The following is a 24,484-nucleotide window of genomic DNA, read 5'->3' as shown; positions in this document are numbered from 1 at the left end:
ATTAGATTGGTGCTTACTACTACTAGATAGGAACTCGGTTAATAACAAGGCCTCGCCGCGTACTCCACCAGCGGTAGGGGGTGGTGATACAACAAGGGAAGCGAGGCGACATGCACTTAAATATGGCAGGAGCAGAAGGAAACGAAGCCGGCAGGGGCTGGCCCGCACCTTTCTGCGCCGTACCGCCCGGGCCTGGCCTCCGTTGCTTGAGACGCTTGAAACGAGGAACACGGCCAGCCGGTCAGTCCCATTGGACTCATCTAGTAGTTCAACTAGTTGAGGAGGGACGCGATGGCGTACGCGCTCTTGCTGCCTGAAGACGACGACGTGGGTGACGCGGAGCTCGTCTCGACAGGGACGGGCTCCGTCTTGACGGCGCTGCTGGACTGGTCCTTGGCCAGCGACAGCAGCGTCTCCACGACGTTCGGGTGCACTATCTCCTCCGCCGCGGCAGAAGAGGAAGAAGACGAGGAGGATGAAGTGGACGACGGGGAACTCTCAGTCGCGCCGTCAGCAGCGGCGGGCGGCGGCTGCGTGCGGTCGCCCGTGAGGTGCACGGCGCAGAAGCCGCCCTTCTTGGCGCGCGCCGAGCACCACGAGAGGCTGCAGCGGCGGCCGCCTCCGTGGCTGTAGCACAGGCCGCCGCTCTCGCTGCTGCTCTTGCAGCCGGCGATGCGGCAGCGGCGGCCGCCCCCGTGGCGCTTGCACAGGTCGCGGCTCACGGCGCCGTTGTTGCAGCCGTCCACGCTGCAGCGGCGCCCGCCGCCGTGGCTGTAGCAGAAGCCGCGGCTGCGCGAGCTGTTCTTGCACATGGGGAAGTCGCACTTCTTGGGGAAGCACGCGCGCTTGCCGACGGAGCGCGGCGACGCCGCCGTGGCTTTAGTGCTCCCGGAGGTACTGCGGTCACTCAACCGCGGGAGTGACAGCAAGCTCGTGCTGGGCTGCGGCGTCCACGACTTGTCCTGGCTGGAGAGCACCATGGCCGACGCGCCGGGCGCCGGCGGGGGCAGCAGCAGCCCGCGCGCGGGCAGCGTGGGGGCCGAGGCCGCCTCTCCGAAGAGCGCGGCGTCATGGGCGCCCCCGGGCGCGGCGGCGTCCAGCGGGGGCAGCGCGAGCGAGGCCTCGGCCGAGAGCCTGGTCTGCGGCGGCGCCTGCTGGTGCAGCAGGTAGATCCACGTGCTCTCCTGCTTCTCGAACTCGGCCGACTGCTTGGTGCGCATGCTGTAATGGGCGACGGCGGCGACGGACCTGCGGACGAGTGCGCCGGTTGGCAAATGATGGCCAAGTGTGTCGGGGGGGGGCTGCTGTCGCGAGGAGGATGAGTGTGTGGGGGCCGGGCGAGTGACTTGCCCCCAGTATGCGCTCGTTTACAGATAGAAGGGCCGCCGCAGAAACTTTCTTTGCACGCACGCAGCGGAGCCTTTGTCTGCCTGCGGTGCGTTGGACGACGGCAGGCAGGCCGACAAGGCGAGCGCCGACGGCGAAGAAGAAGGTCGAGGAGGGTGAGCGGCAGCATCAGCTTCCCAACAGAGAAGCCCATGCTCGGCACTGCCGATGGAGTCGGCATCGATGCTGGTCGGTCGGTGGGCGCCTCGACACTTGGCCCCAGTATGAGCAAGCCCTCGCGGCGAAGGATCGGGCAGGAGCAGGCGGCGGTGATGGGTCTGTAGATGAGCGAGCACAGCCGGGACGATTCGATTAGGGCGCGAGCCGTATGCACGGACGAAGGTTTCGCACCATGCATACAGGTCTCGTCAGTCGCCGCCTTGACCGGGGAGACAACTGCAGCAGCAGCGCTGTACGGCGCAGACAGGAAGTTAGACCGATAAGGTAAGGAGAATACTACAGCGCCAAGAGCGGTCTTGTACGGGCCACCGCGCTGCGCAGCGGAGGTGTATGCATTGGTGCCGCTAAACATGATGATTAGCGCCTGCTGGGCTGCGTCAACAGGTTGGACTGTATACGAGCGGAGACCTGGACTGTGCATGTCTGTGAAGAGCGCGTGGGCCACAGCCCGCGACCCAGCCTCGCAGCGGGGCGGGCCCGCTAACACCACTCCACGACGCTGTCCTGTCGCTGGAGTACATCGAGTCAAATCAAGGGGAATCTCGCTCGCTACAGCGTCCCTCCTGCCGCTGAGTCACACGTGGAATCTGCAGGTGCTGCCTGCCTGCCTGCCTGTCGGCCGGTCGGCGGCGGCCGAGCATACGGGTCGCGGCAGCGGGAAGGTTTGCGCATTTAACTTCAGCTTTCCATAGTGAAACCAAGTGAGCGCGCTTCAAGCAAATCTTGGGATCGACGCTTGCCCTGTCGACGGCGCCGTCGTCTACAGTTGCGGCCGGCGGATTTGCCTTCCATCCACCGCCGAAAAAGCCCGCGCCGGCTCCCTCCGGCCTGCAGGCCGAGTGCGTACACGACGTCGTCCAGCGTGCGACGGCGCCGGTGGCCGTGGTGGCGCCGCTGCTGCCGGCGAGCCCGCCGCAGCGGAGCCCGAGCGAGCGAGTGCTGGCCCCGATAAATGAGCTTTCGAACGTGTGATGGGGCGGGGCAGTCTTTCTCTGTCGCGCGGTGAGCAGAGACGGGGGCAGTGACGAGACCCGGGATCGAGCCCGCGAGCCGAACACGGCGATTTCCTCCTGCAGGAAGCTCGGTGCCAGCTGGGCCTGGCGCTCGTCCGGGTTGTCGAGCTGGCTGCTTCAGCTGCCTGCCGCGGCCAGCGTGGAGGTCCTCCACTGGAGGAAGACCAACGGCGTCAAAATGCGTGTAAGCTTAGCCGTAGCGGAGACCGCGGCCGGCCGCCCCGGGACCGCAGTGACGCAGTGAGTCGTCAAGAATTGAGGGATGGAGCTGCGTGCGCCAGCAACTCTGCGTTCGCACGTGCGATCTCGAATACCGTCGGAAGGAGGAGGGGCGAGCTTCTTCTCGCGGACGAGGAGCCTGCAGCTCGGGGGGCGTTGCCGCACACTATGTGATAGTTGTTGTACATGTAGCAGGCCCTGCTACCGAAGCAGTGCTTCGACGGTGGTATCGATCACCCCTTTGGCCCGCACGCGGCGGCCGGAACACTCATACAGGCGAGGGCGTGCTGCGTGATCAAGCGTCCGCCGCCACGCGACTTCCGGTTCGACGGTGTGTTTAGCGCCTTGACTTGATTTGCCAATTCGCCTTCATGCTCCATCGCTGCGCTGTACGATACACGCTACAACCGCGGTAGGCCATCCCCGACGGCACCGGTGGCGACAGCAGGATCGCCCGATGACAGTGCCAAGACCAGCGGTAACTTGCTGATACCGGGCCGCCGGGATGAGCCGACATCCCTACGGACAGCTCGAGCCTGTAATTCGAAACCGCGCTCAGCTCCGTTTCCGAATCGCGGGCTTCGCGCGCAAGTAAGTACGTGGTGCTGGCAGCGCTTCTGCGCGATGACGCAGCGCTGCTTCAGCGGGATGCGAGGTCGCGCGGCCGTCATCAGAAAGCAGCCCGTGGTCCCGCGGATAGCACTGCGTCGTCGATCTTGTGGGGCGTCGTCGCTACAGGGGGTAACCTTTAACAGGTTAAACTTTAATGATGGTTAATTCTCTTAGCTCTTAAGCTGAGAGCACAGGGTGTTCGCAGAGTCGGTTCGCCAAATTTGTGAATGTTTTTTTATGAAAGAAACACTGCGTTTCAATATGGTCGCGATCGGAGCGCTTCATTTAGCTTCACTATGCTTTTCGCAATTTCTAACGTAAAAAACACCTGTGTGCAAGCACACCACATCGCGCTCACTTGCCCCCGCTATACTTGGCGACTCGCATGGGACAGCGAAAAAAAAATCTGCGACAGAATTTAGAAACGTAGACTTGTGTCAACATTTCCCAGGTTAGGTACTCGATACTTTTGCCTACTTGAGCAGGCAACAACGGTACTCTCCCGCTCAAGTTCATGCGCTCCGCACTCAACATAGCGTCGCACCACCGAAATTAAACTTGAGCGGTGACGTGCGGTCGCGGAAACTTCCTTACTTAAGTTGCGTTGCCGACCCGTCAGCGGCCAATCAAAGGGGCGCGCAAATATGGATTCCGGGCTCACTTGAGCTAAGTATGGTTTAGAAAGGTGATCCCATCCAAATAGAAATAAAAGCCATGCGACTGCGCGGAAAGCCAGCAGGTTTCCCTACTTTTGTTACGGCGACCCCTTAGAGCTGTCACCGGGTGACAGTTTCAGGGCGCCCCTTCGAGTAAAACACATCCGCATCTTGGTTTTTGTATGCGCGGGTGGTGTTTTTACTCGGCCAATCAAAGGCTTTGATTGATTCATCCGCCGAGAGCCGCCACTCAGAGCGGATGCTTCCAAGGCTACGCCGGCCACAAGTGCTTGCAGAGGACTTGCAGAGGATCGGACAGAGGATCGGATCTCTTGAGTAACTGATACTGTCGTGTTCAAAGCAGAGCTTCGGCGTCTGGTACTCTGTATCGAATCGGCCGCGATACATTCTGGTAAAGTTAAAATGCGTCGTGGCGCCGTACTTGAGATGAACTCAGGTATCGTGTTGTCGTGGCGACGAGCTCGGAGCGAGGTTTGCTCTCGGACGAGGACCCAGTATGCTTCCGATTTACGTGCCCGCCGTGTTTCCTCAGATAACCGCGTCTTTGGTTTCCGCGGCATCGTAAGCTAAGCTAAATCAGAAGTGATTCCCGTCTACCCATGCTTCTCCAAACCAGACTTGCTGGCCAATTAGGCTAATACTGGAATGTGTGTAACTAACTGACTTTTAAAAAAGGAACGACGCTAGTCGCTCGAACATAAACCTCTGAGCTGTTAGTTTCGTACAGGTGCACAACTACTGTATTCATTTCTTGGTAGTTTGCATGTCGAGAGGAAATACAAGTGCTCTCGCATTCCGCGACGCAGACTGTTGGCCACGCCCAGCAGTCTGTCCATCTACGTGAGCTATGGAGCATAGTCAGCATGGTCTCTGGTTGCTGCACTTGCTCCTTGAACATGCGAGGCGGCAACAGCAATTGTATCACACCGCAGCTGCAAGCAGCCCAGAGTGCTCTTTAGAGAGTCTTCACACACGAATATACTCTCGCCAAAGTTGAAAAAGATCGTTTCTGCCGCGTATAGCACGACGTCACATTCAATACCGCTAAGTCCTTGCAAATGACTTTAATTTTCCTGCTACCGAAGCCTACCACAATGACGGCACGATGCAGAATTCACATTATCACGCGTGAGACCGAGGTGAGTAAACATGCTTCTGTCAGACTCAACATTTGCTATGGGAGTGTGGTCGGTGTGGCGACAGCTTTCGCTGGACGTCCGTACACGTACACTCAAGTATAGATTGGATAGATTTATCGAGTGCTGTAGCAGCCAACCAATCGAACTTACACACTACTCTCGGATCGCGCTGCAGATCTGACACTGGCACATAAACTGCGATTGGTTGCCCTCACTGTACCTAAACGTAAGTTCACGTAACGGAGGGATGTCAGTCTTAGCAAAGATGGCCAAACGGGAAGTGTTGGTCCACTCAAGCTCAGACAGCTCGCAGTTGGGGCGGCAGGAGTGGTTGATGAAGCGGCTCTCATTACCGCACTCTGCAGCATCGATGTACACAGCTGTAGGTCCGTTCCAGCTCGCCTTCGCCTTCATTTCAACCTGAAAGCGCCTATTGGAGCGCGTCAGAGCCGCAGGACCGAGCAACACCTCGCCGACATACTCCACGATGAATGCGTCTTTAGCGATTGCCGAGCCGCACACGACACCAAGACCGACTCGCGTTGAGACTAAGTCGAGCTGGTAGTGCTGAAGCAGGCGATTGCCGCAGCAGTTGCCGGTGGAGCAGTTTGTGTCGTCGCAGACCATGGACAGGTTGGTATTGATGCACGAATTTGTAAATCGGGTTTCCTAGTCAGCGATGCAGTATGGCACATCGCAATCACACTCGTATTGGTACGGTGAATATCGTTTGGAGACAGGGTACGGCTGCGTAGCTGAAAACACGTTGTTCTCAATGTGGATGATGTCGGCAGGCCATGGTTGTGGTTCCACGAAGTCGTAGTCGCCTCCAATACCGGGGATTGAGCCAGGGTACGTGAAAGTCGTCGGGGGAGTGATTTGAGGGTGGACGGAGTTGAATCGCCGAGATTGCTCGAAAAGACGGAGCCACGCTTGCTGTTCCTGGGCCGGTCTAGCGATCGCAGGGGCGACGGGGACTATGCGTGCGTTGGCGACATTGTCGATATGCCCCGTGGAAGCGAAGGTGCTGCAAGCATCTGTCGGATGTTGCTGCGGCCGATACTTGGCGAAACTCGAAGTGCCTAGAGGAGAGGCGGGAATCTAAGAGAGAGAGGGGGGGCTAGAAAGAATTTAAACGTAAGATGATGCAACGCACATATATATTATCTAACCGACCACAATGGGTCTAACGGACCTTGCTTGTACTGCTAGAAGCTGCGGCCCGCTGATAACACCTCGATAAGAGTGTGTAAGAGTGTGTACAGCCCTTGATCAAGGTAGAAGTGCCAGTGAAAATCAAGCAGAGCAACTGATGTGCTCATGCACCGGTGGGATGCGCTGATGTAATATATGGTGCAACAAAACTATGTCTTATCTAACCGAAACAAGAACCGCCTAGTTTGTAGCAGTGGCAAGCAGGTCCCGCCAAACTGGATAGGGCAAACAGCGGGCTCACATGCGTTGAGAACTAGAAGGGTGAAAACCACCGCCATATGACCAGTAAACCAACGTCACAAAGCTGTATCTAGCGGTTCAACGATGTTTGTACTGCCTGGCCTCATAACAGCGACTACCTGGTCGTGCGCCGATTATACCAAACTAGTAGTGGGCGAATATTATGATACTATACTGCATGTAGCAACACGCGCAGAGCAGCATCTAGTACAATGACCGTGTATTCCGAATGAAACGAGATGTAGAAGAGGTAATGGGATGAAGGGAGTATGACTGGCACTTCATGCGGGTACGCATGCGGTAGGAGATATGATATCCGTTTACCGGTTCGGCGGGAAAACGAAGATTGCGCGGAATGTGTGTGATTGCACACATTAAACGGTCGATAGGACCGCTTCTCTGCTTGTCATTCGGCATTTTCGAAGATGTCGACAACACTGGAGCGACTACGAGCTGAACGGCAGGAACAAGTGGCTGAAGAAGCCCGCCCCCCCCCCCCTTCGAAGTGTCGACAGCGCGCGCTCCCGCATCACCAACGAGAACCCTGCTCCAAGCGTTAACAATTCTCTAGAAATGTGCGTCCTTAGAATGGAGAACTACGAGAAGTGCTGGCGGCTGGAGCTAATCGACCTCGTCGACGAGCCGCAATTCGCTGAGTTGCGTGAGGAGTACGACGGACTGAATTACGCAAGGCGCAGCAAGTACGTGTTCCAACTCACCATCTGGAAGAGCCGCAACGACGCCATGAACCAAATCGACTATCGCCAAGGCTTCAGCTACCGCTTCGACATGGCGCACTCCCTACGTCTCCTGTACGGCAACCCGGTTGGCTCCATGCAGCTTCGTACTCCTATTCACGCACAGCCTCTAGGCATTGGCCTTCCTGCCAATGTGGGCCAAGCACGCCTTGAATCCGCCCCTCTAACTTCTAACGGCGAGCTGGTTCTGGTTCGCCATGCTGTTCTTCAGGCCGTATCCGAGACAGAAGAGCAGTCGGAACACGGTTCTCCGCAAACGAGTGGGGCTGCTGTCGACACGCCACCGCGGGCATTAAGCGCAGCAGAAGAGGATGTGGTGAATGCAACACCAGCGTCGAAAACGGCAAAGCGCAAGGCACACAAGGGCGAAGGTGACGGTGCGCCTCCAAAGAAACAACGGAAATAGACTTCCAAGGTGCTGGCCTTCGAACCCCCGAAAACGACTCGAACGACGGACGAGTGAAGCAGACAGAGTGAATGTGCAAGAGATCTGAACTACATTTAACCCAGTCGTACTGAGAGGTAAATAAAAATAAAGCGAGGAATGACAAACTGCATTTTTTATGAAATGGACACAAATTTTGTTAAAAGGGTCAACTCTAGTAAAAAAACCGCCCGGTGTTAAAGATAACAATACTACCCGCTCCATTAGATTTATTCGGAGTAGGAATATAGTAAAGCGTGGAAGTAGGCAAGTTAGATCAACTTTGTACATCATATTATCTTGTACTTGGCTGTATACATAAATATATAGAGCCAAAAACCTCTAAATCGTTTTGAACATTATGTCAACATTACCAACAGAACGCGTATGAGCTCGTTCCTGTTCGTGTTGGGTTTATATTTAAGCTAGGGGACCTAAACCAATGCAAATCATCTTATTATGGTTGTATGTGTAATCGATTGATGTGCACATTATCAGGTATGGGAGGGAATGAACCCTTCCGCGCATTTGGCATATAGATATATATTGGCAGCACGGCAACCGAAAGTGAGTTGAACGTTCCTTAGTTCCCCCGACCTCGCACACGAAAGCGTGTCGCTGAAAGCCCAGTCATAAATGCTCTTACGAGGGGACCTCTCCAAAATATCCCCATGCTATCACTTAACCTGGCTCACTTAAGAAATGCAGAAAGGGTGTGAACACGCCAGATTTGCCATCACAATCGTTGTCGTTAGAATTATGCAGGCTAGATCGAAAGGAGGTGTAATTTGGCTACGCGAACACGTAAATCATTGCATCATTGCATTGCAGATCGAAAGGTACATCCTATGCCCGTTGAGGACCTAATGGCTCAATAAGCCCCACCAGGGCACAGATTATACAACATGAGTACAGGGTATTACAATTCGCTTGGCTGACATGTCAATACTATCCATGTCTGATTTTAGCCATGTGCCACATCCATCCTTACCATAAATATCAACAAAAAAACGCACAGCAGGGACTACAAAATTTACGTTAACACCATGCTGCATTACGACATCTTATTTTTTATTCTTGCAACTGCGAGCGAATGCAATACTGGCTGCCTTCTTCTCCTTTCGTTTTCTTGAACATGCACCCGCTAGACTCTTCGACCCTAAACTGGGATGCTTTGTCATAACTGCGCTTGTGAAGCGACTTATCTCCACATCAATTTGCTCTGTATCCAACCACCTCCCTTCCATTGCGCAGTACGCCATCAGGATCCGAGCCCAGACACGATTGTCGCCCTTCCTAGTCCCGGCCTTTGCTTGTGTTGCGTATATGTAGGATACCAGAATGTCTTCACGGAGTATGAAAACATATCCGTCGATTATACTCCATCGGTCGATCTCAGGTGTTTCAGAAGTATAGCAGAGTAATACAGAGTGGTAAATCAGCGAATTTACGTAGACCACGTCACCTGGCCGCTGCACAACAACCCCAGTGCTGCCATTCACCAACATCCTGTTGAAGGCGCGATCGTCCTCTGCAAACGAAAACCCTCTCGCTGCATTGAAATCTTTGAAGGCGATCCAAATCTTAAAAGAGCGTTGTAGCGCTGGGGGGATGTAGGACAGAACCCGACCATGATCTACGTGAGCGGGGCTTTCTCGATTACCAGCTTGGACCCAGCATTCACGCCTATAGCAGTACCCATTGGTGAGATCCAGCGAAAAGGCATCAGCATAGCAATCCAAACTCCAAACACACTGTCCACGGGGGGCCTCTCTTTCAGCGATAAAGGAACGAACATCTTCGGTCCCGAACTCTTCGTAAAGGTGTGCAACCGTCTTGGGAACGCTCTTGCCATCCGGAGACTTTACAAGAGACGAATACGCAACTCTGTAAACGATAAGAGGCTCCGCTGATCGCACAGCTTCGTAAAAGTTGAATCCTCCTTCAATGTACAGCCTCTGAGATGCACCCAGCTTTTCAATAATTGTTGCGCGGTCGTAAGTATCGTATCCAAGATCTCCAGTTGCAACAAGTTCTTCAAGTTCACCAGTGTATTCATCCATGGTAGTGCTACCTATATTGCGACAGTAACATCTCCGTGTCAGTATTAGTCGTAAACATTTCAATTTAAAGACAGCTATACCTTGCTAGGCCCTATCTTCCGACGTTCCTCACCAGCACGCGACGGTGCTGGCTTTCTCCTGTATGGCCGAGCGTGTGGGACCGAGCTTTCTTCTCTTCGTTATGTGTGTAGCCCCACTGCTTCTTTCGTAACAGATCTGTTGACCGGCGGAGCGCTGCAGATGTACACTTTCTTCAACTCGATGCGGCGATGCCTTCTTTCACCTGCGCGTCAGCGTTGACTGCGTGCTCCTGCGTTGCGACGACGTCTACGTTGCGGTACGCGACAGCGCTGCCCGTCTCCTCTTAACGAACACGCTGTCTTCTCCCGCAATTAGAGCGCACCCCAACGTTGTAGTCCTGTATGTAACACAGCTGACCCCTGCACTTCGCGTTCTACTCTCGCCAGTCTTTTTTAGAGTGCCGCACTTGACTATGTATCCGCCAACCGCTTCTGTGCAGTGAGAAGTTCACAGATGTATGGGAACCGACACCAGTATCCCCTGTCTGCAGTTCTTGCGTAGCCAATGGCCAACTTTTTTTTTCTGAACAAGCCGGTGTTAAGTACCGGAGCATCAAAAACTACTGCTGCGGGGCTACGCGATGTAAAAAAAACTGCAATATCTACGCTGCCGACTTGACAACGAGCAGTTCGTCTTCCCGATCATCAACAAGAGGGGATAGAGAACGCCAAGGAAGGCCTGGCCACCGAACATAGCTACCTGGACAGCATCACAGCCACCCTGTCGGTCTACAGCTTCAACACCCGTCTGAACGCATGGGCATCGACAACTCAGCGCCCAACACCAATTTCTTCGTCGGCAGCCTTGCCCAGACCTCAACACGTCTGTTCAGATGATCTAGAGACTCGAGCAGCGTCCTTCTACGAGATCAGCGACGTGAACGGCGGCTACGACCAGTGTTTTGCCGCCAGTCATAGCGGCTTCGACCCAAGCAACGCCGCAAGTCAGAGCAGCTACGACCAAAGTTACGCCGGTCACAAGACCTTCGAGAGCAGCGGATTCAGCGACCGCCGGTGGCCGCGGTGACAGCACCAACACCGAGGCGTCATCGTTCTACCGAACAAAGGACTTGTCGTAGTACTAAGTACTACAAAGTAGAAGGAAGGGGGAGAACCAAGTCACCAAGTCCAGGTAAACTTCCCCCAAGCCTCATCAAGCTCAGCTCGAGCAGTGCATTAGCGATAGTAAAGCAGTAGCAATATATACCAAATAGCAGTAGCATTAGTTCTCTAAGCGGATAGCTTAGAGCCAGCGTCATTTCTTGTCAGACCATCAGTTTAATACATTCGGTACATTTTAATCTGAACTAGAGTATCCAAAATCTCATGGTATTACCGGTATAAAGCAGCGCACGCAGCGTCCGGATCGATGCTTTTGACGTGGTTTTGGATTTGGAATAAAACTTAAGCAAAACAAAATGTGCGGTTTAATTCACACCCACCATTACGATGCATACTGTGGTACTGTGCGACGTTGGGGCTCATGCCGGCTGCGGAATCCAAAACGGAGTGCGCATGGCGCGACAGTAGTGTATGCAGTGTCCGGACGTCGCACCACAGTAGTATGCGTAGTGTTTTCTGGACGTCGCATCATATTGAGTACCAGTATCTACATTGATATAGACGGACAAGTCCATGGTGGTGCACTTTAGAGTGCTCGATTAGATGGGCGTGATGTTTGCTGCAGCAAGAACCTAAGTAAAGCAATATGAACGCATGGCGCAGCGAAATTAGCGCCAATTTGCACCGCGTACTTTATAACTGCAGTAACGTGTAAACTGCAGATGTAGTTCGTAAAAATAGAGGTATTTTACTAGGTGCGGCTCGCGAAGAAGTCTCGTTGGATGACATTATGCTGGGTTGCAACAACTCACGCACCATGGAGTACTGTAGACCTTGACAGTTTTCTTCCTGATCGTGGGGTGAGCAAAAAAAGATAGTAACAGAAATAGCGATAACAATATCAGTTTCAAAGTCAGTAACTAATAGCGGTTGCAGTAGCGGTGGCATTGACAGTAGGGCAGTTGCGGTGGTAGCTGGCAGTGATCGTGACGCAGGCGAACAATTCCAATAGCAATATACCGAATAAAAATTATTGTGCCTTTCACTTATTCTGCCGTGATAATTCTGGCATAACTCTAATCCGTTATCGACCTTAATTATGCCCCGAGTTAGCTAATTCCCATGTTAATTCCGGGTCGTCCCTCCGTGGCCGAATTAGGAGCGGCGATGGTGAGGCCGACTCAAGGCGGAATAAGCTAATCCAGCCTTCGTTATTAATAGGCGGAAACAGAGCGATTGGCGGTTTCCTATCCGCCAATCCATGCCATTCTGTTCGTATCTCCGTCGATTAGCTGATCGCGGATGTTAGGGGAAGCGCTCACAATCTTAGGCATAACTAGCACTAAATAAGCGTTGATCACCCTTTTATGACTCTAATTCCGCATGAATTAACAGCTCACCCGCCAAAATACGTGAAAGACACAATACGTCATATTGATATTACTTACGCAGCAATACAAGTCACACACATTATTTGGAAAAGAGGAGAGTGATTTACAAGGGTCTAGAGGATCGCGTCGTTTTCACCACGGTGGACGGCGATATTCAGATGGCATCTACTTATAAATTTAGTTTGAGCAAGCCATGAAATGCCCCGTGATATTATGCAGCAAGCCAAGCAGTATGGAGTAGATTTTGGCAGTCTTTCTCAGGCATGAAAAAGAAAGCAGGAGCAATATCATTACAGTGCCATTATCAATGCTGAGATCGTAGTTGTAGCGTAAATAACAACGGTAGCGGTAGTGGCAGCAGATAATAAACAGTCGCAGTAGCGATAGCAGCAGATACGAACAAGCAATATCAATGACAACATTACTATGACATCATTAACAGTAGTGAAATAGTAGTTGTAGTAGCTGTAGTACAGCTGCTCCAGCTGTCGTTGCAGTAGTGGTAAGCAGATAGTGCCTGTGACCAGCAGTAACGCGCGCCACAGGTAGCATAACAAATGCAATATCTTTAACAATAGTGGAATATGAGTAGTATAGCAATATAAGTAGTGATGAGGTAGGAGTAGAAGCAGCAGCGATAGTGCCAGTGTCAGTGACAGTGGCTGAAGCAGTGGCAGTAGCAGTGACAGTAGCAGCCGCAGTAGCTGTAGCATGGCAGTGGTGGCGACAGTGGCAGTTGCAATAAATACCAATTGCAACATGATGTTGTCAACATCAGGGCCCCTCCAATTCAGTATTATATTGAATTGGTAAAATTGCTTGACAGTAATAATGATTTAAATATGACGATAACCAAAGCTAATTATTATACTGATTAAATATTTCAATTCCATGCGCCTTGACTGTGTTTTTGAATACCCTGAAATCGTACGAGCCAATAATACAAATTTCAATATGGCGCTTGCCAATAACACATAATTTCGTCATATTAATTGACAATTTTCATATTGAAATTTCTTATTCATACCCCTGGCCAACATCAATTATAATAGTATGAAAATGTAAGTTTCTTGTAGTAATATGAATCGTTTCATGTATAGTACTCACAAAAATATTAGTGATATTGTTAATAACAGTAACAAGTGCAGACTGGTGCTGAGGCGCGGCGCGTCCTAACCGTTTTAGTAGCAAAAAACACAAAATTGTTCGGTCCGCTTAGAGACCCGCACGCGAAACGCGCCCCAGTAATAGTACTAGTACTCAAAATAATAACACCAATAGTACATGCAAAGTTGGCTTAGCAGTACACGGAGTAGTATTACACAAAACCAGAAGTAAGCTATTTGCTTTTTGTTTGCTTTTAGTGAGCTGAGAGATATCGTACGCGAAGCGGCTCGCGAGACTCTAGCAGCGCTACTGTTCTCTCAGCTCTTAAGCTGAGAGCACAGGGTGTTCGCAGAGTCGGTTCGCCAAATTTGTGAATGTTTTTTTATGAAAGAAACACTGCGTTTCAATATGGTCGCGATCGGAGCGCTTCATTTAGCTTCACTATGCTTTTCGCAATTTCTAACGTAAAAAACACCTGTGTGCAAGCACACCACATCGCGCTCACTTGCCCCCGCTATACTTGGCGACTCGCATGGGACAGCGAAAAAAAATCTGCGACAGAATTTAGAAACGTAGACTCGTGTCAACATTTCCCAGGTTAGGTACTCGATACTTTTGCCTACTTGAGCAGGCAACAACGGTACTCTCCCGCTCAAGTTCATGCGCTCCGCACTCAACATAGCGTCGCACCACCGAAATTAAACTTGAGCGGTGACGTGCGGTCGCGGAAACTTCCTTACTTAAGTTGCGTTGCCGACCCGTCAGCGGCCAATCAAAGGGGCGCGCAAATATGGATTCCGGGCTCACTTGAGCTAAGTATGGTTTAGAAAGGTGATCCCATCCAAATAGAAATAAAAGCCATGCGACTGCGCGGAAAGCCAGCAGGTTTCCCTACTTTTGTTACGGCGACCCCTTAGAGCTGTCACCGGGTGACAGTTTCAGGGCGCCCCTTCGAGTAAAAAACATCCGCATCTTGGTTTGAGTATGCGCGGGTGGTGTTTTTTACGCAGCCAATCAAAGCTGCTGCATGTGCGCCACACCGGCGCCGCTTCTTTCGCTCAGGGTGCTGTTTTATTCCGAGAGTGCTGCGCGCAGCGCTCCATGCTTCGCGCTCACGACCAGAATAGAACGGCATGCTGCTTCGTGCGGCTCGCTGTATGGGCAAGTGATGTCTTTATTTAACCGGGTGAAGCACGGGCAGCTAGCTGCATGAGCGCCGAAATAATGCATCTTGAGCAGGAGCGCAAGACATAGAAGCAAGCCAGAGGCGCTGACACGTAACAGCATTAGGAAAGCGAGCAGTTGTAGTTGTGCGGGCTTGAGTTCGAGCAAGAGTAAGAGCACAAAGAGGTATAGCAGCCGCGCGTGCAAAAGCAAGAGAACCAGTGTATCACCAGAGCTGAGTGGCACCAGCACTAAGCAGAGAAAGCGCCCATCCCGACAGAGGTGCTGCCGCTGCCAGCAGGGCGAACAAGTCGATGATCTCATGTCGGTGGAGATGAAGCACGAGAACACGCTGATGAACAGTATCCGTATGGATATCATGGCGGATGATGCGATGAGGAGCTAGATCCAAACCTACGAGCTCAGAAGTTGAAGCAAACAAGGTAGAGAAGAGTAGATCTGGGAAATCTCAGCGTAGTAGCTCAGGAGCTGGAGCTATTGGGATAACTCAGGGTGGATCACGAGCTGAGTGTATGCGCTAGCATTAGCGCGAGCAACTCGAACGACGGTAGTAGCAATTGTAGAATCGATAGCAAAAGCAAAAGTAAAGCAAGTTGATAACAATACTAACAGCAGCAATATGAGTGTTCCTCGTAATATACTACAGCAGGTTTTTTTTCTTTGCTTTTGTTTGCTTCTAGTGTTAGTGTTTGCTTCTAGTGTTAGTGAGCTGAGAGATATCGTGCGCGAAGAGCCTCGAAGAGACTCGAGCAGCGCTACTGTTACACTGGGACGGGGCTTCGCCTATTTTTTAGAGGTATTTTCGGTGAAATGCATTGAGGTCATCTCTCGAAAGTTCGTAGGTTGCTTCTACTGAAATGGAGGACAAATTCCCTTTATTATTTTGACGATTATTTTCGTTTAATTTGCCATGCATACCGTAGTTAAACGCTCGCATTGACGAAGCCACTCACTTGCTTGAGATGCCATTAATTTTTCTGCTGGTCTATAGCGTTGGTTTTAGATCGACGCGCTAGGCACACAGGGGGTTGTATTATTTTTGAGGCGAACCTCAAAAATAGTGCTTGAAAACAAACAGAAAACCTCTAGAATACTAGCTGAAAAATCTATATACGCAGAAAAGTCTACAAAAGAATTACTATGGCAGTAGTCACAACATAGAATACTTGCTAAATGACTTTTTTTAAAAAAGTAAGTAAGTCAAGGTTATCAAAATAACCATATCATACATATTTTGAAAAATTGTGGCTCATTTTTTTGTATAAAAATCTATCGCAGAGTTTCCCTTATAACGTTTAGCATAGCAAAGTCTCAAACATAATCCACAGATTTTGCCACCCCAGAAAGCATATGAAAGCTGAAGCCCTGGTTCTCAGGGTGTGTTCCTTGTACGTTTTGGCGGATTACACAATCCGCTGATGCGTTTGAGGAACACAAGAGGCATCTTTTTGGCGGATATTCAGCGGATTTTTTCCTCCCGAATTTGGGCGGATAGCCCTCTCGTTTGGCGGATTGACGAGAAGCATCTGTAAAGTGCATATTTATCTTTTTTGTGAATCATCAATGGCCATCACTTCAGGCTGTTTGACTTCGCCGTCCTACTCGCTCTACGCCAACGGCGGTACTTCATTGTGCCGGTCAGCGCGATGAGGCAGGAGTTGTAACGAACTACGTAGTATGCCTTTGCATAGCTTTCCTACACTACGACTTCTCCATCCCTCTCTGCGAGTAGCATCAAGTAGTCGCGCCACATCTCTGAGGCGATGCGATCGCGTAGTTCTGTCATCGCAACCTGGTCGGACTCGTTGGTGTCTTCGTCGCCGGCACTGTATACCTTGCCGAACGATTCTTGTTATAGCTGCAGGGCCATGTTGCCATCGCTCTTGAGCGTCTCGGTTGCTCTTACCAGACAAAATATACAAGAAAATCATAAGCCGTTCGCCACTGCCGAATCGAAGCCAACGGGTACACCATCTAAGCGACTTTCAACTGGCAAAAAAATTGTCGAAACCTTAGCATGGTTAGCTACTGCACACGAGTCACTAGCTCCATCAAGTCTCATCCGCCAAAGTAAGGAGCAACTTGGCCAGGTCACGCGCGCCGACTTAGCGATTAGGGACTTCAGCAAGACCTTCGTAGACCTGCTCAGCGTTGCCCAACGCGTTCGCTTCACCCATCTACTGGCCAATGACCCCGCAATGGCAACTGCTTACTGTGGAATGGATGACGATGCCAGGCGCTTTATGGTGGAAGAATGCGTCGCTTCGTGGTCAAGCGATCACTACGACAGATACACAGAGAGCAAGGATAGCGACAACTATAGCGACGGCGGAGAGACCAAGGAGCACAGCAAGTTCATCGAGGACGACGAGAACGATGAGACCAAGGGGAGCACGCCGCGAAACAACAACGACGAGCACATGGCGGACATGGACTACGCCGACAGCAAGTAGGATGACGGCGATCTCAAGTACCGCAGGCCTCTTAACAAGCGACCAACTACTAAACTTCTACATGCACCTCCTACACTATTAAATACAGCCTTTTACGTTTAGATGCGTTTAGGCACCATCCGCAAATGTAGCGTGAAGGGATCTGCGTTATCTTTAGTCGTTGAGGCTTGTCCTCGCATCGGAGGCATCTCGCTGTTTCAAGATCCCGCGTCGTGCGCCGTAGGCACCAGTAGATGTAGCCACAGACGGTTTAAAGTTGACGGACACGGTGGAGCTGGATAGTGAGTAGTTGGCTCGCACAGACTCGTCCTCAATAAATTTGGGGGCGTTCGCCCATTGTGAATCACAATTTGTGCTGCTGCTGAAAGACAGTTAGTCGTTAGTTTGTTGTGAGATAACACAACTTCCTACTCCGATGGACACACCGACATGCCTTTGTTTGAATCGCAATACCAGTAAGTTATTCCGTAACGTCACTGGAAGTAGCAACTGTATTCAGAGTATTGGCGAGTCCTGCTCACGAGTCACGAGCAAGATCGAGAATCCTACGCCAAAGCAGAGGCCAACTGATCTGCTTACGTGGTGTCTTGACGACTGCTCGTCGTTAGGAAGTGCAGTCAACGATTTCGCTTTACGCACGCAATGGTATCAGCTTAGCGATAAGGATATGTTCTGAGCTTTTATGCTGTAAAAATGCACTGCTGATCTGGCACTTCGATTCCATAGCCCCTTATAGTTTGCCGTACAGGGAAGGCTGGCTGCATCCAGTAAACGCGTGGGCAAAGCAAGCAAGCAAGGAGACTACTACAGGGAGCCTAGTCACTCAGTAAGTACAACGAGGAGGATAAGATGAAGGCAAGTGCCCCGCCAAACGAGGGTGAAGGGCAAAGACAGCGCACAACACGGTATGGATATGACGCTGGCTGTAAGTATTACAGTCCCGCACCGATCTGAGTGCTCGAAGCCTTTTGACAACCAAGGGCTTGGCGCAGGACTTGACGTAAGCTTAGATCAGAGTAAGGCAACCAACTGAACCTCTAATTGCATACATTGTATCCCATAATACACGTGTTTTTATTTAATCTCAGAGTGTGGTTTGGAGGGTAGCGGATGCCGGTGGACGTGTTCCTCATCGGGTTTAGCGGATAGCGGAATCCGCTGAATGCTTCTCAATTGGCGGATTGCTCAATCCGACGGAATCAAACAGCGGAACTGAGGAACACACCCTCACGTCTTCAGCCACAGTATCTAGACTAGGCCACGCTCAAAAAGCAATGAGTAGCAAGCAGAACTGGATAAAGATGGTGATGACATCAACGACATACCCGTGGCTGTGAGTGAAGGCTCTGTTGAGGATGTTAATGAACAGGCTGACAAACTTTTTATTGAATATCACATGTCGACTGTACACCACCAACAAACTCAGACTACCCAGTACAGTACATCAAAAGACACATATCAGCACTTTTTAGCCGGGACCTATCTTTCTCTAGCAAAATCCTGTACCTGACGATGAGTTTATGAGCTCCAGCACACCACGATCCTGCGGGTGTCAGCGAGAATCGGAGATTAACGTTAAACAACGCTGAAGATAGGAAGTCACGAACACAATTGACAAAAATTGTAATAACCTGTGCAAAGCAGGAAGCTGCATGGGGTTGAAATCATGCTCGCGTATTGCAAGCGAGTAGCCGGCGCTTTGATGTTGAAACTTGCTAATTACCTATTTTTGATGCATATCTCTACGTGTGCCAAATGCTACGTCCACTGGCCCAATATTGCACAAACCGACTTGTAGGCGACGCATGTTAAAAAGTAGCCCCGTCCCAGTGTAATTAACCATCATTAAAGTTTAACCTGTTAAAGGTTCCCCCTGTAGCGACGACGCCCCGCAAGATCGACGACGCAGTGCTATCCGCGGGACCACGGGCTGCTTTCTGATGACGGCCGCGCGACCTCGCATCCCGCTGAAGCAGCGATGCGTCATCGCGCAGAAGCGCTGCCAGCACCACGTACTTACTTGCGCGCGAAGCCCGCGATTCGGAAACGGAGCTGAGCGCGGTTTCGAATTACAGGCTCGAGCTGTCGGTAGGGATGTCGGCTCATCCCGGCGGCCCGGTATCAGCAAGTTACCGCTGGTCTTGGCACTGTCATCGGGCGATCCTGCTGTCGCCACCGGTGCCGTCGGGGATGGCCTACCGCGGTTGTAGCGTGTATCGTACAGCGCAGCGATGGAGCATGAAGGCGAATTGGCAAATCAAGTCAAGGCGCTAAACACACCGTCGAACCGGAAGTCGCGTGGCGGCGGACGCTTGATCACGCAGCACGCCCTCGCCTGTATGAGTGTTCCGGCCGCCGCGTGCGGGCCAAAGGGGTGATCGATACCACCGTCGAAGCACTGCTTCGGTAGCAGGGCCTGCTACATGTACAACAACTATCACATAGTGTGCGGCAACGCCCCCCGAGCTGCAGGCTCCTCGTCCGCGAGAAGAAGCTCGCCCCTCCTCCTTCCGACGGTATTCGAGATCGCACGTGCGAACGCAGAGTTGCTGGCGCACGCAGCTCCATCCCTCAATTCTTGACGACTCACTGCGTCACTGCGGTCCCGGGGCGGCCGGCCGCGGTCTCCGCTACGGCTAAGCTTACACGCATTTTGACGCCGTTGGTCTTCCTCCAGTGGAGGACCTCCACGCTGGCCGCGGCAGGCAGCTGAAGCAGCCAGCTCGACAACCCGGACGAGCGCCAGGCCCAGCTGGCACCGAGCTTCCTGCAGGAGGAAATCGCCGTGTTCGGCTCGCGGGCTCGATCCCGGGTCTCGTCACTGCCCCCGTCTCTGCTCACCGCGCGACAGAGAAAGACTGCCCCGCCCCATCACACGTTCGAAAGCTCATTTATCGGGGCCAGCACTCGCTCGCTCGGGCTCCGCTGCGGCGGGCTCGCCGGCAGCAGCGGCGCCACCACGGCCACCGGCGCCGTCGCACGCTGGACGACGTCGTGTACGCACTCGGCCTGCAGGCCGGAGGGAGCCGGCGCGGGCTTTTTCGGCGGTGGATGGAAGGCAAATCCGCCGGCCGCAACTGTAGACGACGGCGCCGTCGACAGGGCAAGCGTCGATCCCAAGATTTGCTTGAAGCGCGCTCACTTGGTTTCACTATGGAAAGCTGAAGTTAAATGCGCAAACCTTCCCGCTGCCGCGACCCGTATGCTCGGCCGCCGCCGACCGGCCGACAGGCAGGCAGGCAGGCAGCACCTGCAGATTCCACGTGTGACTCAGCGGCAGGAGGGACGCTGTAGCGAGCGAGATTCCCCTTGATTTGACTCGATGTACTCCAGCGACAGGACAGCGTCGTGGAGTGGTGTTAGCGGGCCCGCCCCGCTGCGAGGCTGGGTCGCGGGCTGTGGCCCACGCGCTCTTCACAGGCATGCACAGTCCGCTCGGTGTTGATTGCTTCCCTACATGTTTGTGAGCTGTCTTGCCATTGCCGCCTTCGTGCACTCGAGTCATTGTCGAGTCGTTTGTATCAGCCTCGAGGACACTGTAGCGGTCTTGGTCTTGGTCTTTGCCACGTTGCCCAAATCATGTTAACTCACACAGAGAAAAATGCTAACCATCGCTTAGTCATGATGAGTGGTGTCGATCCTGAACTTTGGTGGCAAAGGACAAAGCGAAACTCGTCCTCGCCAAACACAAGGATGATAGAGTGTATAATAAACCAGCGCGTCTCTCTCGACCCCGTATGAGACACAGGTTTGTTAGCCGGCCTCGCGACTCTCTTGATTCGGAATGAACGCGAAAGCAACGATGCATATCGAAGTGGCGGTATTCGGGCGAAAAGCGGGACGCAACGGAGTGCAGTGAAGAGAAGCGCAGGTGAATGGATACTCGGACGGTGATAGCATCCGTTTCAACGCGAGGACGAAGTCGTCTGAGCAGCTGAGTTTGTGAGAGTTCATTTAGGAAGTGTAGCAACAGCGTACAAGATCGAGCAGAGTTCCCGTGATCGGCACCTATGTAGCGAGTACGTGACAGTGAGTGTGTCCAGCAGGCCCATGCTGAAGGAGTACACGAGCGCAGCTGGCTCACACTACGAGGCGAGCAGCGAAGGACGGGGGTTACAGACGGAAAGATCGCCAACAGCGAGTGCGAGGCGCGATCTTGCGCGGAGGGGCACCGAAGCAACGCACGAGCGGCTCACAGCAGCCAAGCGAACCGATGGCTGAGGGCGTCCGAGGCTAGCGACGGGCTGTTCGCGGGCGAGGGCTCACTTGGCAATCTGCCAGGCAGCGAACACTAGCAACAGCCACAGACAGCAACAGACAGCAACAACAGAACAGTAGAGCAGCAGCAACTGCCGACAGTACAGGACGAGCTACGAACAGACAGGACAAGTCAGACGGATTGACCGGAGGCTTGCTGGTGACGTGGAGCGCACCTGTAGAGTCGTGTAGTGTAGCAGCAGGGGGAGGTTGCAGTGCCGACTTGAAGTGGCCGCGATTGACGAACAAGTGAATAAATAGGGACTCTTAGCGGGGTTCCGGCTGCTGAGTGTGGCCAGTTCGTGTCATTATCTTTCTGCATCCACGGACCTTGCCCGCAGCAGCACTGTAGCGAGCTTGCGGACCACCGACGAGCAGGTGTCCCGAGACTCGCTACACCTATTATAGCAGGGTGCTCACTTACAACATCCCATAGGGTTACTACTTAGCAGACCCATGCAAACCTCGGCTCGGGTTCTAAATGAACTACCCCCTCCCCCCACGATGCCGCATTGACGGAAATATGCAAGATCACCTTCTGAAGTAGATCCACCCATTCCAATGAGGGAAGACGAATCGACACGGTAGCCAGATTGGTGTCGGCTAGTGTTCGCTCAAAAGCGAACTGTATAGCTAACAACACTAGCGTTTGCAAACTGTTTGTTAGTGTATAGTGAATTTGGCATGCATGTTTGTTTGTGGAGTTAGACACTTCATAACGAGAAGTATTCGTCTTGAAGGATTTAACTAAAGAAGAGTTGAAGCTCTTTTCACCTGACTTGCATGCGAAGATCTTCTGGCTACGCCGTGGCGCATACATGAAATTGGATTCGACAACGGGTAACAGTCCTCTTGAGGAGCCATTAACTTTACATGCCAGTGATAGAGCAGCAAACATACAAGCGCGTTTGCAGGCAGCTACAGTTAGTGCGTTGTGAGAATCACTAACATGTTTGCGGAGAACATTAGTGCCGGCCCAGGCTGAACCTGCAGCGCCCATCGAGTGCGCAAAGTGTGCTCGAAAAATCTTTTGAGTATCGCCGCTAGTTTCCAACCCGCTGCAATCGAAAACGTAAAATGCAATGACGCCTTGGTAAAAGGGTGTCAGTGTCCAAGGGTGATTGTGCCACCAAACAGTTCAACACATGTCATTATTCTTGCTCATCTTGGATTGCGCGACTCGCTATACAAGCCGGCATCTTCGATGTCGCTATCCAGCGTGCCCAGCTGGCATAATCGTCCTATGCAAACTACTGCATGCCAGGCGAGCCTATGGTGGGAATATTATTGAAATCGACCGGGTTTGCATCAGATTTTATTGAAATCGACCGGGTCTGCAATGGGAGGGGGTCACTTTAACTGTCACTATGCTACGCGCTACGTGCAACCCAAAACCCCATATGCTCGCTGCGCTCGCGGGGACAGAACCCTAACAAGCCCGCTGCGGCTCGCACGCGTCGCCTCCGCTTGCCAGGCAGAACATTGCTGGGTCCTGGGTTTGCAGTCGCACACGGACAGTCAAACCGCAGGCGGCTCGCTGCGCTCGCTCGTGACATCTGTCCCCGTGCTGCCTATACAGTTTTTCTTATTAAACTCCAAACACGGTCGATTTCAATAATATTCCCCTATGGTGGTCTTGCAGAGTTTACAGCAAGCGCAGGCCCCATTTGTCCAGTAAGCCTGACGGGTTATCCACGTGCCACTTACCATCTAATACGAAAGTTGGTCTCTGCACAACATGATGTCGCGATAATACTCGGCATTAGTACATCGCAACCTGGATTGTGAGTGACGTGACGTGACGAAGGCCGCATTATTCACCACGTGAGCAGTAGTTCATTTCCCAATTCAACGGCCAGCGCCCAAGTCGTCTCTCAAATGGACCCCGTCGTCTTCCACGCCCCAGTCTCCAGGCACTCCCCCTGGGCCTCGACCGTCGCGAGGCCCGCATTCCAGCGAGACCCGCTCGACGACACTCAAGTCGGCCAAGGTGGCGAGTTCTACCATCGCGCAGCCTCGACGCCGACCGCCCCGCATCACTATCCGCCAGAGCGATCGGCTCTCCGCACGACAATAACGCGGAAGTCGCCTGGAAATGCTTTGTTAGCGGAGGGCATCCCGGTTGCGCTCCGCTACAACGCCGACCCTCGCGACAACTTCGCGGTTCCCAGCAACGCACGGCTCGAGGACTACCCCACTCAAACCGACACCCACGATACTCCCAACGCTCGGGGGCGACTGCAAACCGCCCGTCGTCGCGAGCAGTGCCGCCTTAACCAGGCCCGCTACCGACTTCGCCAGGACCGGAAGGTCCAGCTGCTGAACGAGACCGTGACCAAACTCCGCGAAGAAATCCCCTTGCTGGGGCTTCAGCGAGACCGCATCTTGTTCGGCACCAAGCAGAGCATCTTCAATGTGGTGGTTGAGTACTTCCATCTCTTCCGGCACGGGGTCCGCTTGGGCAACTACGTGCCAGACTCGCAGACGCAGCACCAACAAGTGTTCCTGCGCTCCGCCATGTGTCCCAACGTCCTTCTAGGCGAGCGGCAGGGCGTGCACGCACTCATGGAGCAGTGGCGCCGGTACTCGTCGTACTTCGAGGACCTCAACTTCCAGCTGGAGCACATGGACGAGAGGCTGAAGAACCTCGTCACCGTTTCGGCCTCCATGACTGTGACCATCACTGAGGCCACTCTGAAGCACGTCTTTCCCCATTTGGTCAACTCGAAGCTGGGCGAGACGCTGCTGGGGCGGCGCTTGATGCTGCCGTGCTCGCTCTGCTTCGAGTGGGACGACGCTAGCAGCCACGTCGTGCAGCTGGAGATGACGGTGGACTTCCTCACCCCCGTGAACCGAGTGCTGAACTCGCTGAGTGACACCGCGTTCGTGCTCGGCCAGGCGCTCGTTACTCTCGACGGGTCCATTGGCAAGTTCGACACGTGGGAGTAAAGGCACTCAGTAGCAATAGCAACACGGTGTAGAAAACTACAAGACTCTGTAGTTTTCTTCAACGCATACAGATA

At 52.8% G+C, this 24,484-nt stretch overlaps 6 protein-coding genes across 6 annotated transcripts; 3 read left to right on the top strand and 3 right to left on the bottom strand.

Moving 5' to 3' along the window:
* Positions 1-73: 73 nt before the first annotated feature.
* Positions 74-1,220, bottom strand: PHYSODRAFT_565604 (hypothetical protein; the record flags this gene model as incomplete). The annotated part of the gene is made up of 1 exon (XM_009539029.1): positions 74-1,220. The coding sequence occupies one exon, from the start codon at positions 1,218-1,220 to the stop codon at positions 273-275; it is 948 nt and encodes a 315-aa protein (XP_009537324.1). The 3' UTR covers positions 74-272.
* A 4,159-nt stretch (positions 1,221-5,379) lies between these two features.
* PHYSODRAFT_529417 (hypothetical protein) lies at positions 5,380-5,853 on the bottom strand (the record flags this gene model as incomplete). The annotated part of the gene is made up of 1 exon (XM_009539028.1): positions 5,380-5,853. One exon carries the CDS (start codon positions 5,851-5,853, stop codon positions 5,380-5,382), a length of 474 nt encoding a protein of 157 aa, XP_009537323.1.
* Positions 5,854-7,254: 1,401 nt separating this feature from the next.
* On the top strand, positions 7,255-7,845 carry PHYSODRAFT_306814 (hypothetical protein; the record flags this gene model as incomplete). The annotated part of the gene is made up of 1 exon (XM_009539027.1): positions 7,255-7,845. One exon carries the CDS (start codon positions 7,255-7,257, stop codon positions 7,843-7,845), a length of 591 nt encoding a protein of 196 aa, XP_009537322.1.
* A 1,244-nt stretch (positions 7,846-9,089) lies between these two features.
* On the bottom strand, positions 9,090-9,923 carry PHYSODRAFT_382047 (hypothetical protein; the record flags this gene model as incomplete). The annotated part of the gene is made up of 2 exons (XM_009539026.1): positions 9,090-9,549; positions 9,739-9,923. Coding segments are annotated over 2 exons (645 nt in total), but the record flags the coding sequence as incomplete, so codon positions are not given.
* A 6,391-nt stretch (positions 9,924-16,314) lies between these two features.
* Positions 16,315-17,204, top strand: PHYSODRAFT_253901 (hypothetical protein; the record flags this gene model as incomplete). Its single annotated transcript, XM_009539025.1, has 2 exons — positions 16,315-16,372; positions 16,798-17,204. 2 exons carry the CDS (start codon positions 16,315-16,317, stop codon positions 17,202-17,204), a joined length of 465 nt encoding a protein of 154 aa, XP_009537320.1.
* A 3,422-nt stretch (positions 17,205-20,626) lies between these two features.
* Positions 20,627-24,410, top strand: PHYSODRAFT_319446 (hypothetical protein; the record flags this gene model as incomplete). The annotated part of the gene is made up of 2 exons (XM_009539024.1): positions 20,627-20,667; positions 23,633-24,410. The coding sequence occupies 2 exons, from the start codon at positions 20,627-20,629 to the stop codon at positions 24,408-24,410; spliced, it is 819 nt and encodes a 272-aa protein (XP_009537319.1).
* Positions 24,411-24,484: the final 74 nt, after the last annotated feature.

This window comes from Phytophthora sojae, assembly GCF_000149755.1.
Source record: "Phytophthora sojae unplaced genomic scaffold PHYSOscaffold_12, whole genome shotgun sequence".
NCBI classification, from domain to species: domain Eukaryota; phylum Oomycota; class Peronosporomycetes; order Peronosporales; family Peronosporaceae; genus Phytophthora; species Phytophthora sojae.
This window is presented reverse-complemented; position numbering and strand designations above follow the sequence as displayed.